General features: G+C 42.8%; 1 protein-coding gene across 1 annotated transcript in view; it reads left to right on the top strand.

Moving 5' to 3' along the window:
- Nucleotides 1–16,342, top strand: part of XYLT1 (xylosyltransferase 1) — a 302,674-nt gene that overhangs the window by 224,774 nt on the left and 61,558 nt on the right. The window contains exon 5 of the mRNA XM_044303506.1: nucleotides 4,588–4,668. Coding sequence (XP_044159441.1) covers nucleotides 4,588–4,668 — 81 coding nt within the window. The remainder of the gene's footprint in view (nucleotides 1–4,587; nucleotides 4,669–16,342) is intronic.

The following is a 16,342-nucleotide window of genomic DNA, read 5'->3' as shown; positions in this document are numbered from 1 at the left end:
TGCTCCCCAGAAAAAACGAGCCATTATAACTAATGAAAGGTATTTGAGAATATATTTATAATAAGGTAATATTTAAGTATTTTCATTTTCTTCATTCTTGGAGAACCCATATAAAGGGTGTTCTTATCTAAAGCATTCAATGAAGTATGCCATGTGTGCCTGCGTGAGTCACACTTTTGACATTCTGAACTATTGAGAGTGGACCTATTATACCCCTTTCCACACTTTATGACCAGAACACTATAATTAAAGGGTTTTCCGATATCTTTTTACATTGTATAGCGGCTGTGCTTGGTAATGCAGCCCCATTGACTTCTAAGCCACGTTAGCCGATGCTGCCCTCTCAAACAGCGGATCGGCGGGGGTCCCGGGATGTCGGAACCCAACCAATCACATACTGATTACCTATTCTAGGGGTAGGTCATCAGTAAAAAAAAAACTCAGAAAACTCATTTGATAGGTCCACTGAAGTCTGTAGGAGTTATAGAAGGAGTTGAATGCTTCCCAATCTCCCAATAGGTCAGAGTGTCCAAAGTGCGTCTCATGTAGGCACACATGGCATACTTCATTGGATTCCTTCGATAACAACACCCCTTTAAAGGGGTTGTGTCACTTCAGGAAGAGAAACTTAATACAAGGCACTTACTAATCTATTGTGATTGGCCATATTGCCTCCTTTGCTGGCTGGATTCATTTTTCCATCACATTATACACTGCTCATTTCCATGGTTATGACAACCCTCAGTGGTGGTCCTGCTTGCACACTATAAGAAAAAGCGCCAGCCTATGTGCGCTCCCTTGATCCCGGTCACCAGAAAAGCTGATGTTTTTTCCTATAGTGTGCAAGCACGACCACCAGTGATGGATTGCTGGGTGGTCGTAACTATGGAAATGAGTAGTGTATAGTGTGCTAGAAAAATTAATCAAGCCAGCGAAGGAGGCAATATGGACAATAACAGTACATTAGTAGGTGCCTTCTATTAACTTTCTCTACATAATAAATGCCACTTACTGAAGTGAGACAACCCCATATTATCTTACCTACTTTCTATATAAAGGCAAAGCACAGTTTTGTTCCATTGTTTGCTTGAATGTCCTTTACTTGTATACCTGTACACTATGGAGACCTTTAGGGAGAAGATGACCATTGCATTTAACATAAAGTCACCTTTTGTGTTTTTGGAAGACATCCCCCCTTAGGGCTCTCTCACACTTGCGTTGTCCGGATCCGGCGTGTACTCCATTTGCCGGAATTACACGCCGGACCCGGAAAAACGCAAGTGTACTGAAAGCATTTGAAGACGGATACGTCTTCAAAATGCGTTCAGTGTTACTATGGCAGCCAGGACGCTATTAAAGTCCTGGTTGCCATAGTAGTAGTGGGGAGCGGGGGAGCGGTATACTTACAGTCCGTGCGGCTCCCAGGGCGCTCCAGAATGACGTCAGAGCGCCCCATGCGCATGGATGACGTGCCATGTGATCACGTCATCCATGAGCGTGGGGCTCCCTGACGTCACTCTGGAGCGCCCCGGGAGCCGCACGGACGGTAAGTATACTGCTCCCCCGCTCCCCACTACACTTTACCATGGCTGCCAGGACTTTAGCGTCCCGGCAGCCATGGTAACCATTCAGAAAAAGCTAAACGTTGGATCCGGCAATGCGCCGAAACGACGTTTAGCTTAAGGCCGGATCCGGATCAATGCCTTTCAATGGGCATTAATTCTGGATCTGGCCTTGCGGCAAGTGTTTAGGATTTTTGGCTGGAGCAAAAAGCGCAGCATGCTGCGGTATTTTCTCCGGCCAAAAAACGTTCCGGTCCGGAACTGAAGACATCCTGATGCATCCTGAACGGATTTCTCTCCATTCAGAATGCATTGGGATAAAACTGATCAGGATTCTTCCGGCATAGAGCCCCGACGACGGAACTCTATGCCGGAAGAAAAGAACGCAAGTGTGAAAGAGCCCTTAAAGGGGTTGTCACTTCAGCATTTATAATGTAGAGAATTTTAAAACAAGGCACTTACTAATGTCTTGTTAATGTCCATATTGCTTCCTTTGCTGACTTGATTAATTTTTCCCTCACATTATACACTGCTTGTTCCCATGGTTACGACCACCCTGCAGTCCATCAGCGGTGGCCGTGCTTGCATACTATAGAAAAAAGCACCAGCCTCTCTGGTGGCCAGAAGCGCACACAGGCTGGTGCTTTTTTCTAATGTGCAAGCACGACCAGCACTGCTGCATTGCAGGGTGGTCGTAACCATGGATACGAGCAGTGTATAATGTGATGGAAAAATGAATTAGTAAGTGCCTCGTGTTAACTTTATCTACATGATAAATGCTATTTGCTGAAGTGACACAACCCCTTTAAATATATTTCCTGCATAGAAAGTTTGTCATTTCTAGTATTTACTTCCAGAAGAGCAAATCAAGGAAATGCTTTCTTGGAACCTACACTAAGAAGTTTGCTATTGAAACTATTTCATGTGGAAAGATTGCTAAGTAAATCCACTAAATGTCCATTCATCTCCCTGAGATAGGGAATTAGCCGAGTGGAAAATGTAGAAATCTATGCAGCATTCTATACAGGGAGGGCCCCCTCCTATAGCTGCCAAACGGAGATGCAAAGCCGAACCCTGGAAGGCATTTATGTTCACTTGAGTAAGCAAGGAAAGAGGCCCTGACTGGCCTGAAATCATCAGTTTCCTCATTGGGGTGGGTTTACATCTCAGCATGGCTTCCCTCTAAGTTAATAGTTAATATATGGCTTGTTTAGTCATTTGTTTATTTGTGCAGTTTGGGAACTTGCTTTGCTTTAAAGGGAATACAGCACGCTCACCGTGTGCTTGTCGCAAGCAAAAATTTTTTTACAGACTGTGTAGTGGAGAAGTAAAAGAGCTATGGGGGTCATCTATGATCAGAAATACGCCTATATTAGGCGTATCCCTGGCGCAGATTGCACGACTTTTCTTAGCTTACGCCAGGTCTAAAAAAGTGGGCGGGAAAGGGGCCGGGCCGGCAGACCCGTCTCATTCATCGTTCTCTACACCTGTTTTAGGGGTAGAAAATTATCTAAATATAAGACGGCTCGGAAGCTGTCTTAAATTTAGACCAGCACTGGATATGCCGACGTTATGTAGAGGCCGGCACTTCTACATAACTTCAGCGATCCACCGCCAGTCTAAAACGCTGGTCTTAAAAAAATGACCCCCTATAAGCTTTACTTAATGCAGTACTTGCAATATTTAACGGGTTGTGACACCATTAAATGTTATATTAATATAATTCAGCATGAAATGTTTAAATAAAAATGTTTCAATTGTTCCAACCTGAATAATAATTAAGAAAAAAAGGTTTTTAGAATTTTTAAAAAAAAATTGAGAAAACATTTTTTTATTATTGCATTTTACTCATTTTGGGCTAAAAATCTTTTTTTAAATTGGCCTTTATTAAAAATATTGGGCCATTCTGTCACAAAGGGTTAACTGTTTTTTATAACTGTGTGACTGGTACTTTCACTTTATGCCGATCATCTAATAAACCTTATCTCAAACTACTAAGAGGTCATAAACACTTATTTAAGCCACATTCTTATCAGTAAGATGAGAACTGAGCTATAATTAGTGTTTATAAGGTCAGAGAGCGGAGATAAGGAGCCCATCAGCTCCTGGTCTGACGGAAAAGACAGAAAATCCAAAGGGTGCTACTAGAGCAAATCAGTTATGTAAAGAAAAAAGGATGCAATAGTTTTAATAATGACCAATTAATTAAAAAATTATTTTTAGGTCACAATGAGTACAATGCAATAATTAAAAAAAATTGCCTCCAAAGGTGTACATGTACATAGCCTTTAAACTGTCGCTGCTTCAGAAGGAGCCTCTGCACTTGCACCACTACTCAAAGCAGCAGCGCAGGCATGAGATTGTCAGGGCCGCCCAAGATGTCTAGCCTTGTCAATCAAGCGACATGGGTAGCATCCTCAGCTTAAGGGACACCCGGTCGCAGGTGTAGAACTCTGCTTGATGAGATGAATTGATTCGCTCATCTCTAGTTATGGCTCTTAGAGTGGGAGTATGAAAAAAATTGTCTGGTCCAAAATAGGTAGGTCCTAAAGAGTCGAAATAGCTGCTGAAGAACTGTTCCTCAGTTTTCCATTTATGTACTACAGTATATACTCCTCCTCTGCATGTTTCATAATGAGGACTCACCATGTAACCTTATCTAACATGTGTTTCGTTAATAACTCATTAGTCTCTGAACCTTTCACCATACACCATCATCTGAGCTTCAGCAGGTTTCCTGCTTTATCTTATTCATCTCCACATCCAGGCCTAGAGTCATCTGGGTGTAATGAGTACTATCGGCATTGTCTGTGTAGAAATAGCAGCGAGCATCTATGATCTTCTAGATGTTACGATACACTTCAAGGACAATGTTTTCAGTGTGATCGTAATGGAAGCTTAATTGGTACTGATGCATTCCATAAATCATCATTGCATTCTGTCTTGTTAGAGCTTATTATAACCTTCAGCACCCATCAGGATTCATATGGCTAATATGTCCTATCTTTGATTTTTTTTTTAACAGGACAAATGACCAGTTGGTGGCATTTCTCTCAAGATACAGAGATATGAACTTCTTGAAGTCACATGGGAGAGACAATGCAAGGTAAGTCCTAACATACCTTTTTAGATGTTGCTCTGTCTGTACCCTTCCTTGAAATGAATGGGAACCCAAAGAGTATGTGGTTGCTCTTGTTACTATGGTGCATGTGGACAAATGTCTGCCCTTAACCCTTCTAGAATTGTGTTACGTAATATATGCCATGATACCAAGTGAACACCATCCAGTAAAACTGTATGCATATATTTAAACATGCAAACCTATGGCTGACAAATAGGTTCTTTTTAATATAAGATAGTTTGGGCATTGGATATCTGACCGATAGGTCTATTGAAGCGTCTTTTTTCATGTAGAGTCATGCATCTCAGGATATCTCAGGTTCAGAGACAAGTTAAAGGGGTTGTCCGAGATTCTGATATGGATGACCTATCCTCAGGATAGGTCATCCATATCAGATCGACGAATGTCTGACTCCCGGCACCCCCGCTGATCAGCTGTTTGAAGAGGTCACTGCACTCTGGTGAATGCTGAGGCCTCTTCCAAGGCCAGTGACGTCATGTTTATCGGTCACATGACCTAGGCGCAGCTCAGCCCCATTCAAGTGAATAGGGCTGAGTTGCGATACCAGAGGTTGGAAGATCTGAGAGACTGGCTGCATGTTAGGTTATCTGACAGCCTATCTGTTTTCACTTGTTGCAGTGTTGTTGTTGGTAATGACCAAACCTCTTGCCGCAGGTGTAGCTTGTGGTCATTACTGATCCTCTATTTAGTCTGGACTCACACATTATACCATGCGGTTGATATTATCTGCCTGGAGTTGGAAGAGCTGGTGTGAGTTCCTCATCTGTGTTCCTACTCATTCATTTTCTATTGAAGATAAGTTTACTTCCCTTTGTATTTTGTTGTTCCCATTTGCTCGTTGTTTGCTAGGCCTCAGGGAGACGCTGGTTCGTTCATCTAACAAGGATCCAGTGGTCTCAGACCCTGTCACTACTCCTACGGCTTTCCAGGGTTACTAGAGCCTAGGTTTATGGTGTATGAATATTCCCACCTTCAGGGTCTATTCATACTGACAGGAGTCAGGGCTAGCTAGATTTAGTGTTTCCTAGGTGATGACCTCTTCCCTTTCCCTAGCCGTGAGGCCTAGTTTCTGGTCATTTTACTTCTGTTGTCATTCTGGTGTTCCTCCCCTCCCTCCACTTTGTGACATTATCAACCGCCAAAAAAATGCGATTTTGTTTGTCAATGCAGCGATTAATACTATTTCTGCACTGGTCGAAAAACTGCAGGTGCTGTCTTTGAGGTAGCTGACCTCCGCACGACCGTCTCACAGATCCAGAGACCACAGGCGGCTGGTTCCGGCAGCGGGAACCAGGCCTGTCCTGAACCTAAGGTCGCTCTTCCGGATAGATTTTCCGGTTGAAGTAGTAATTTTATTCGGTTCAGGGAGTCGTGCAAATTATATTTTAAACGACATCCTAACTCTTCTGGGGACGAGAGTCAAAAAGTAGGTATAATCATTTCGTTACTTAAAGGTAACTCCAAGTCTTGGGCTTTTTCGTTGTTGACTGGATCACAGTCCCTCTGGTCGGTAGATGAATTTTCAGCGCTCTATTTCTTATCTACGATGACCCAGATCGGATCTCCCTGGACAAGACCAAGTTGCAAGGCTTGCGGCAGGGAGAGCATTCTGCGGAGACCTATTTCTCTGAATTTAGGAGATAGGCTATGGATACGGAGTGGAATGGTCCAGCTCTCTAAAGTCAGTTCTGTCAAGGGTTATCCGAGAGCCTGAAGGACTCGTTGGTGTTTCACGAACATTCTGAGTCATTGGAAGTGGCCATGTCCCTTGCTGTACGTATTGATAGACGGCTGAGAGAGAGATCTAAGTTGCCTCACTCTCAGGGCGGTGGCGGCCTACTCCGACACTTTGGATAGAGAGACACTTGAGTTCATGTCTGGTGATGAGCCAATGCAGTTGGGGGGAGCTACACCTGGATCTGGTGATAAGAACTTTAGGCTTAAGAAGGGACTCTTCTTTTACTGTGGAAAAGGGGGACATTTTGTTAACGTATGTCCTTATGTTCAGCGTCTAAGTGAAAACAAAAAAAAAATGTTTAATCCTCATCTCACTCCTGGTGGTGTGGGTGGGGAATCTGAGAATTTACTTTTGTCATTTACCGGTAGTACCCGATTTATCGTGTCTGTCGGGGTGACGCTAGATTCCAAAACTGTGGGAATTGAAGTGTTTATTGACAGTGGGGCAGGGGTTAACCTAGTTGATGGTCAGTTTGTCCGTATGCATGGGTTGACAACAAGTGCATTAGACAAAAATATTTCGGTGTTTGCAATTGATTGCGCTCCACTCACACAAAAAGGTTTGTCACAAATGGTGCAGGACATCTATTTAAAAGTGGGTGCTTTTCATCAAGAATCAATTTCGTGTTTTGTGCTAGAGGGTCTGCCTGCTTCCTTGGTGCTAGGTTTACCATGATTAAGCAAACATATTCCTACCATTGGCAATCGAGACAGATTCTTTATTGGGGTGATTATTTCATAGACAACTGTCTTAGCACATGAATTTCTGTTGAGACTTGAGTGGTCCGGACCTGAGAGTGGGTGATTCTGTGTAGCTGTCCACAAGAAACATTAAAGGGGTTGTCCAGGTTCAGAGCTGAACCTGGACATCCCTCCATTTTCACCCCGGCAGCCCCCCTCACATGAGCATCGGAGCAGTTCATGCTCCGATGCTCTCCTTTGCCCTGCGCTAAATCGCGCAGGGCAAAGGCATTTTTCTGAGTTCCGGTGACATACCGGGCTCTCTATGGGGCTGACAGGCAGCCCGGTGATGTCACCGGCACTGATGGGCGGGATTTGGCTCTGCCCTAGCCAGTAAAACGGCTAGGGCAGAGCTAAAGCCCGCCCCTCAGAGCCGGTGACGTCACCGAACACACTGCTGGGCGGAAGTTACCGCCCGGCAGTGTGTTATTGTAAACACAAGAGCCTGTGCCCTGCGTGATCTAGCGCAGGGCACGGGAGCGCATCGGAGCATGAGATGCTCCGATGCCAGGCTCAGGGGGGCTGCCGGGGTGAAAATAAGGGTATGTCCGGGTTCAGCTCTGAACCCGGACAACCCCTTTAAGTTGAAGGTACCTTCATGGAAGTTGGGTCCAAGATTTTTTGGTCCATATAAGATCTCTGCCATTATTAACCCGGTGGCCTTTCATCCTTAACTTCCACAGGCTTTAAAAATTCATAATGTTTTCCACAAATCATTGCTAAAGATATATGTCGAACCTGCTGAACCATCCTCCTTGCCTCCCGCTCCTGTCATGGTGGGCGGTAATCTTGAATTTCAGATCACCAGGATAGTAGACTCACAAATTCTCTATAGATCCCTCCACTATCTCGTTCACTGGAAGGGTTACGGTACAGAGGAGAGAATGTGGGTCCCAGCTGCCGACGTTAATGCCAGTCGTCTTGTGAAAGCCTTTCACAGGGCTCATCCAGATAAGGTCAGTCCTGGGTGTCCGGAGGTCACCCATAGAAGGGGGGTACTGTCACGGTGCCTCCTGTGACAGAGGTTAGAAGATCTGAGAGACTGGCTGCACGTTAGGTTATCTGACAGCCTATCTGTTTTCACTTGTTGCAGTGTTGTTGTTGATAATGACCACACCTCTTGCCGCAGGTGCAGCTTGTGATCATTGCTGCTCCTCTATTTACTCTGGACACTTCATACCATGCGGTTGATATTATCTGCCTGGAGTTGGAAGAGCTGGTGTGAGTTCCTCATCTGTGTTATTGTTAATCCATTTTCTATTGAAGATAAGTTTACTTCCCTTTGTATTTTGTTGTTCACATTTGCTCGTTGTTTACTAGGCCTCAGGGAGACGCTGGTTCGTTCATCTGGGAAGGAACCAGTGGTCTCAGACCCTGTCACTACTCCTAGGGCTTTCCAGGGTTACTAGGGCCTAGGTTTATGGTGTATGAATATTCCCACCTTCAGGGTCTATTCATACTGACAGAAGTCATGGCAAGGTTTAGTGTTTCCTAGGTGGTGACCTCTTCCCTTTCTCTAGCCGTGAGGCCTAGTTTCTGGTCATTTTCCTTCCGTTATCATTCTGGTGTTCCTCCCCTCCCCCCACTTTGGTGAGCTGAGAGAAGCCCACAGTGCTACTGTGAGCACCTGTGCCTTCTGAAACAGCTAATTGGTGGGGGTCCTTGGTGGACCCTCACGATCTAATTCTGATGACTCATCCAAAGGGTTTTCTTTAACAGATCATTTAGAAGTTCAACCACCGCATTTTGCAAAGGCGTAAAACATTTTTTGGGGGCTTTTTGTCCTTTAATATAATTATAATTTTTTTTAAGTAGATTTTTTTAGATCATTCTCATAAGATCACTTTAAGTTCACACTTGACATAATAATAAGACACACATTGGAAACCACCTTGTTCCTTTAAGAGAACATCAAGACACCGAAGAGCAACTCTCTAAATATTTAAGAGTGAACAGATAAAAGCAAAGAAAAATATAAAAAAACATAAAGGTGAAAATGGTCCTTCATCTCAGCAGGATCAACGTTATTTCTTGGAGACATGGGATGCATTAAGAGAAATTGCCTACATGAGTTAACTGTGGTAGCTGACTCGTTCTAGATCTTTTTTTCCAGTTCCCTTGTAGTCTCCCAGGTCATTAAAACCTTCACGAAATCCCACTAGCCTTCTGCATTTAGAGGATGGAACATTTCTGATGGTAATGGCACCTGAGACAGAGAGAATTATAGCGGGGCTAGGTGATATTTTTCATAGCGGGTATAATTTTTATGTGGTTGCTGAGACCGAATGGACTCCTTCGAAAAAATAAAACTGTTTTACTTTCCATGTTTATTATAATGACTGCGGGCATTGCAATGTCTTACAGATCCCCAGTTACCTACAATATGGCTATGCTTTAATGAGAAAAAAACGTAAAACAAGATGCAACCAATATAACCCAGCAGGGTAGCTGCAGTAAATTAGATAGCTTTATATACAGAGATGGTACTACCAGGAATACACAAATCTGTTAGGGCATATAACTCTAGGTCATATAAATCGAAAATTTTACATTGCATCCAGCATAAGAATTGCTGAAGTATTTTAGATTTGCCATTTTTAGGTATTTAATTTTTAATGTTCACCAAAGTAAAAATAATCTTAGAGAATGAAACTCCACATTTAGAGCCAGTTGAAAGTGTATATTAAAGGGTTTTTCCGGTTTGGCATTAGCATCATTTAAAATAATCATTTAGCTGTAATTTTATAATGTCTTTCTTGTACCTTTTATTGCTCCTATCTCCCGTTCTGGACTGTGGTCACATATCCATGTCCACGCAGGTCCATTCTTATTTCCTGTGCTGTTATGTCCATGGGCAGCGCAGTGAGAGGGGAGGGTCTATAGAACTAGCTGGGTGGGAGGGGCTATAAACTAGCTGGGCGTTGTTGGGATGGTGCTGGAGGTGGGGCAGAGAAGGGAGAAGTGCATCATGGGTTTGGTTGGATACAGAATATAAACGTAGTGATTTCTTTATATGGTGAAACCAGTCAGATCAGTCCAAACTCCCCTATATATATACAGTAAAACTCCCCTATACATATACACATTCAGTTCGGCTGAGTGTGTATGTGTTGTCAATGGGGAGAAAGAAGAGAGCTGCAGGCAGGCACTACTGAAGGCAGCTTAACCTCTAGGAAAACCTAAGGATAGTTCAGAAATATTCACTTTACCCAATTCTTCCCTTCTCCAACATCATTTGTTGAGGAAGCAGCATGAGCTCCCCATAGACCTTAAAGGGGTTGTACAACTTTAAACTTTTTTCTACCAGACCTTACAGAGTGGCTGGACCCATGGTGTTGATCATACTTACCTGGTCCCTGCTGCTGGGTTCCGGCTCCATCGCCCCATCTCCGCAAGTCCCAAGTTTCTGCAAATCAATATCCTGTTGACGGAGGTCATATGACCGCAGTGGTGACCTGTTACCCATGCAGCACTTGACCAAGTGACGGTCACATGACCTCCGTCAATAGGATGTTGATTCCGAGAGACCCAGGACCTGCAGAGGTGGCTGTGGAGCGATGGAGCTGGAACCTAGCAGCCGGACCTGGTAAGTTTGACCAGGTCCGGCACAACCCCTTTAAACTGTCGGCCATGTGTGTTTGGCCGACAATAGGCTGGACAGTCGGGTTTCCTGGCACCCTGTCCTCTGTCTGGTCCAGGGCCTGGACAGACGCTGCCATGTTCTACTTTTCAGTGGGCACAAGCTGACTGACTGAGGCTTCTCTCACTCCCAATCACTAGAGCCAGCTGACTTTTTTTTCCTTTATTTTGCTGTCAACGAGGGGCATGGCTTAGTATAGTCGGGGGAGTAACTTAACAGCATTGGGCATGGCCTATCATGTCCAAATTTTTAAGGTGAAGCAAATGTTCACCCGAGCTGGAGATAAGAATATTAGTCCTGCAATCAGTAGAGTTTAGATATAGTAGCCAGAGTCAGACTGGGGTTTCTGAGACCCAACATCTATATCATTAATAAAGTTTAATAAGTTCTGAATCACACAAATCGATCCTAGTGGCAAGTTATTGGCTCCAAAGGCAGCCAAATGGTTTTTTTCTCTCCTGGATCTTTGGGGCCCACTATGGTATCAGAGGCTGGGTCCTCCAGAGGATCCTCTGGTACTCTAGTGGACCAGCCCAACCCTGATGGTAGCAATGTGAATAAGACACAAGATACCAAAGTCACATCAGTTTTGATCTATACTGAAGCTGTAGCAACCATTACAATATCAATTACTACATGGAGAAATGATGAAAAGCATGTCATTTATTAGGATGAAAATCTTATCAATAGCGTTAAAATGCTGTAGTGGTAACAAAGACTTCAGCACTGACCGTGTAATAGTGTCCCCTGTCACTACTGACTGTGCAGAAGATGACAGCTTTTGTTCCTGTGATTCCGATATAAATGCAGACTGCAGCATAATTGGCTTGAAACATGAATGATCTTATAAAGTGCAACTAAGTAATATCTTGACCATGCTATATTATAAATACTGTATGTATGGCTTTGTGTCTGTTTATAGGCTCCATTGTACATATAACGTGTTCTGGGCAGGGGTGATAGTGTATGGAAGAGTAGGGACCCATAGCAAATAGCACAATAGCACCTCCTACCGATAGTAGTTAGTTCTGATTGCTTATATAGTGCAAACCAGGGGTGCAGCTATAGGGGAAGCAGCTGCTTTGGGGCCCAAACACAGAAGGGGCCCACCCAGGAGGAGGACTAAAAGATTTTATTGTCAGGGCCCCTCAACGGAATTATACAATGACATTATATACGTGTAGGAAACAGATGGAGCCAGGGTTGCATGGGAGTGGTGGTGGGGGGGAGTTGCTTGGGGAGGCATTCAAAAATTTGCTGTGGGGCCCAGTCATTTCTAGTTCTGCCACTGCTGCAAACATTTTCCGTAACCTGGTCAAACTTAGCGAAGTTGACGAATAGGTAGCTAAAACGAAGATGGAGAATACTTTGTTATCTTCGTTTTGAGGAATATGACGAATACATAGTCAGTCATATTCGTCATCTTCGCTAATTCTAGATATCAAACCAATAGGAAAGTAGCCTTAAGTTATAATTGCAATACGCGATTATTTAAATCGCATATTAATCGCGATAACTAGAATAATGACGAATATTCGATTTCGTCGAAATCAAATATGGCACCTCCCGCTCATCACTAGTCATTGACGCTGGGGGACCCGGAACCTATGTGCCCGATGGCGAGCAATGGAGCTGGAACCCACTCTGATACACAGGCTGTGCATCTCATCCTGGCTTGATAAAAGGCCATGTTGCTACAAGGCCCAAAACAATACTGTAATGTTACATGATGCACCTTTTTTTTCGGCTGGATGAAGACATTGATATACGTTCATTGCATCTGTGATGTGCCGTCCTATATTTAATAGTGATGTAACCCAGAACCTGGCAGTGGGGATCAGGTAAGTATGCTCACCACAGAAGGTTTGGCCACAGTCTCAAAAAAGCAATCCAAGGGTGAACAACCCCTTTCATGCAACAAACCGGGAAAACTAGTTAGACTAATACACAGTAATATCCGTTAAAGCATATGGGGGCAGCATGGTGTCTCAGTGGGTAGAACTGGTGGTCCTAGGTTTAAATCCGACCAAGTACAACATCTGCATGGAGTTTGTATGTTCTCCTGTTTGCTTGGGTTTCCTCCAGGTATTCCGGTTTCCTCCCAAACTCCAAGAACATACTGATAGGTACCTTAGATTGTGAGCCCCACCGGGGACAGCCCATTGCTAATGTCTGTAAAGCGCTGTGGAATATAGTAGCGCTATATAAGTGCGTAAACTGATTAAGAATGGATCTTCTCATCTCCACTTAGAACCACATATTAGCAGTGAACATCAGGCAATAGAAATAATTTTTAGCCTTCTTCCCTGAATCAGTCCCACACTGAGTAACCACCTTCTTCCTGTTCTATATTGAGATTTAGAACATTGACTGGACGGGAAGAATGCCTCGGCTGCGGTACGGCAGAGCTTTTTCCTTTTATGTAACATCTGCGTTTATTGTAAATATGAAATTATGTGTAATTATGTTTTATTATGACTAGAATGGTTCCTGAGTGTACAGTATTTAATGCATTATCTGTATTTAAAAGTCAGTCCAATTAGTGCTATAGTGTTTTTTCCCCGCTAGATGATGTGTATCAATGTGTAAAGTAAGAATCATTTCTAGTAACTATTAAAGGGCTCGCAGGCATGTTGCTGACGTGGCATTTATGTGATGGAACATTCTGTAGCTTTGTAATTTATTTTGTGTTTTAAAAGGGTTTTCCAAGACTTATAATTATTATTATTATTATTATTTATTATTAAACCGACATTCATTCCATGGCACTGAACATATGATAAGGGGTACATATACAGTACAGACCAAAAGTTTGGACACACCTTCTCATTCAAAGAGTTTTCTTTATTTTCATGACTATGAAAATTGTAGATTCACACTGAAGGCATCAAAACTCTGAATTTTCACATGTGGACTTATATACATAACAAAAAAGTGTGAAACAACTGAAAATATGTCATATTCTAGGTTCTTCAAAGTAGCCACCTTTTGCTTTGATTACTGCTTTGCACACTCTTGGCATTCTCTTGATGAGCTTCAAGGATAAGTCACCAGTATATGTCTTGTAAAACACCTTTAATTGCTTGACATCCATATCTTTGACATCCACATTTGGGGGAGATTTGTCTTTTTTTATTTTATTTGAAAATATACTTGACATCGTTTAATAAAAAAATCCACTGCACCATACAGAAGAAGAAAATTAAAAAAATAAATAGTTAAAGGAGTTATCTAATGATTAATGCAAAAATAAAAAGCACGCATCATCATATAGTACACGAGAATCCCCGGTAACACAGTGTAGATTAAACTGGGCAGATGCAAGGTGTTTCAAAGGCTTATGCTTTTTATTACATCATAAGGTATACACTCTCAGGACGCGTTTCGACCCGTCCAGCCTTCATCAACTAATCGATGAAAGCTGGACGGGCCGAAACGCGTCCTGAGAGTGTATACCTTATGATGTAAGAAAAAGCATAAGCCTTTGAAACACCTTGCGTCTGCCTGGATTCTTCTACACAGCAGCATAGTGTAGTGACAGACCCACTGAACCCCACAGCAAGTGCCGTCTCTGAGGGAGATGAGTCCGATAAGACTCGCTGCCCCCGCCCTCCTCCGTTCCTGATGCTGATTGACACGTGTCTTTCCGTTGTGCCTAGTAAAGAAACCTGCAGGGGAGGGCCAGGGCAGCAAGCAGCATCAAACCTTTCTCCCTCGCAGCGCTGGCGTGTGCTGCATGTTCGGCAGGTCAGTACTCTAAAAGTACTGACTGCCAGCACAGAAGTGACAGACCGCTGAAATTAGCGGGTCTGTCACAATACTATGCCTCCCTCTTGGTTTCCAGCTCCTGAGATTAACAACCTATCCTCAGGATAGGTCACCAATATCCAATTGGTGAGGGTCCAACAGAATGCACCCTCACCAAACAGCTGTTCCCTGCAGCCGCCTGCACAGGAACTAGCAGTGTAGTGGTCGTGAATGGTAGCTAAGCTGCATTACCCCAGCACAGCTAGTAAACATGACCAGAGCTAAGTATCTGGCTCTTTTCAAAGTGCAAGTTCCAGCACCATCGGCGGTGGTGTGGGGCATTGTCCTCCTACAAATCAGATATTAATGAATAATATTAAGGCATAAATATTTAAAAATTTACCATAAAGCAAGTTTACTGGTTACAAGGAGCCATTATAAATGTACACCTTTGGAGGCAATTTTTGTTTCTACTGCATTTCACTCATTTCTGGCTAAAAATCTTTTTTTCAATTGGCCTTTATTAAAAATATTGAGCTGTTCTGTCACAAAAAGTTTACTGTTTTTCTAACTGTGTGACTGCTACTTTCACTTGGTGTCGGTCATCTAATAACCCTTTTCTCTAAACTACTAAGAGGTCATAAACACTTATTTAAAGAGGTTCTCCAGGAATTAAAAAAATGAAAATACTTAAATATTATTTTATAATTACTTAGAATGGCTTGTTTTGTCTAGGGAGCAATCATTAGGAAAAATAAAATGGCCGCCATTCTATCAGTACACACAAAACCTGTCCTAATCATACAGGAGGACAAGTCACTTCACCACAGTGAGCCATAGCGCTGCCTCATCCTCCTCTCTGCTCTGCCTGTCAGGAATCATGATCCTGAATACAGGTGAATCTCTGTGGGAATGGAGAAGACGAGGAGACATGAGAGGAGGGGGTGAGATGTGGCTAATGAGCAGCAGCACTTGTATGCAGTCTCCATTACCACAGCAACACATTACCACAGTCTGTCCTGTCCGTCCTTTCTGTACTTCATGTCTCTTTATGAACTAAATTCCCAGGAGATTCAGCTAAAGTTCTTATCATCTGTATTCAGGATCATAATCCTTGACAAGTAGAGCAGAGAGGAGGATGAGGCAGCTCTTTATCTCAGTGTTGTAAAGTAACTTGTCCTCATGTATGATCAGGATAGGTTTTGTGTGAACTGATGGGACAGCGGCCATTTTGTTTCCCCTGATGATTGCTCCACGGACAAAACAAACCATTATAAATAATGAAAGGTATTTGAGAATATATTTATAATAAAGTAATATTTAAGTATTTTAATTTTCTTAATTCCCAGAGAACCCTGTTAAGCCACACGCTTTATCAGTAAGATAAGAACTGAGCTATAATGAGTGTTTATAATGTCAGGGATAAGGAGCCCATCAGCTCCCTAACTGACAGAAAAGAGAGAAAATTCACATGCTGCCACTAGAGCAATATTAGCTCTGTACAGACAAAAAATACTCCATATTTTTAAGACCAATTGAAAAAAAAAAATTTATCAAAATTAGTAAAATACAATAATAATAAAAAAAGCTCCTAAAGGTGTACATAGCCTTTAAAATATATTTGATGGCCCAGGCCAGAGATTTGCCAGCCCATAGAATATAGTGACTAAATCAGTTTTCACGCGCTCACTTTAAGTTGACATTAGTGAACCATAAACTAATGAAATAGATTTACTGAAATGAGCCTCATTTATCTAAACTATCTAAGGGTAC

Source organism: Bufo gargarizans, chromosome 8 (genome assembly GCF_014858855.1).
Source record: "Bufo gargarizans isolate SCDJY-AF-19 chromosome 8, ASM1485885v1, whole genome shotgun sequence".
Taxonomy (NCBI): Eukaryota; Metazoa; Chordata; class Amphibia; order Anura; family Bufonidae; genus Bufo; species Bufo gargarizans.
Note: the sequence above shows the minus strand (reverse complement) of the source record. Positions and strands in the feature narration are given on the sequence as shown.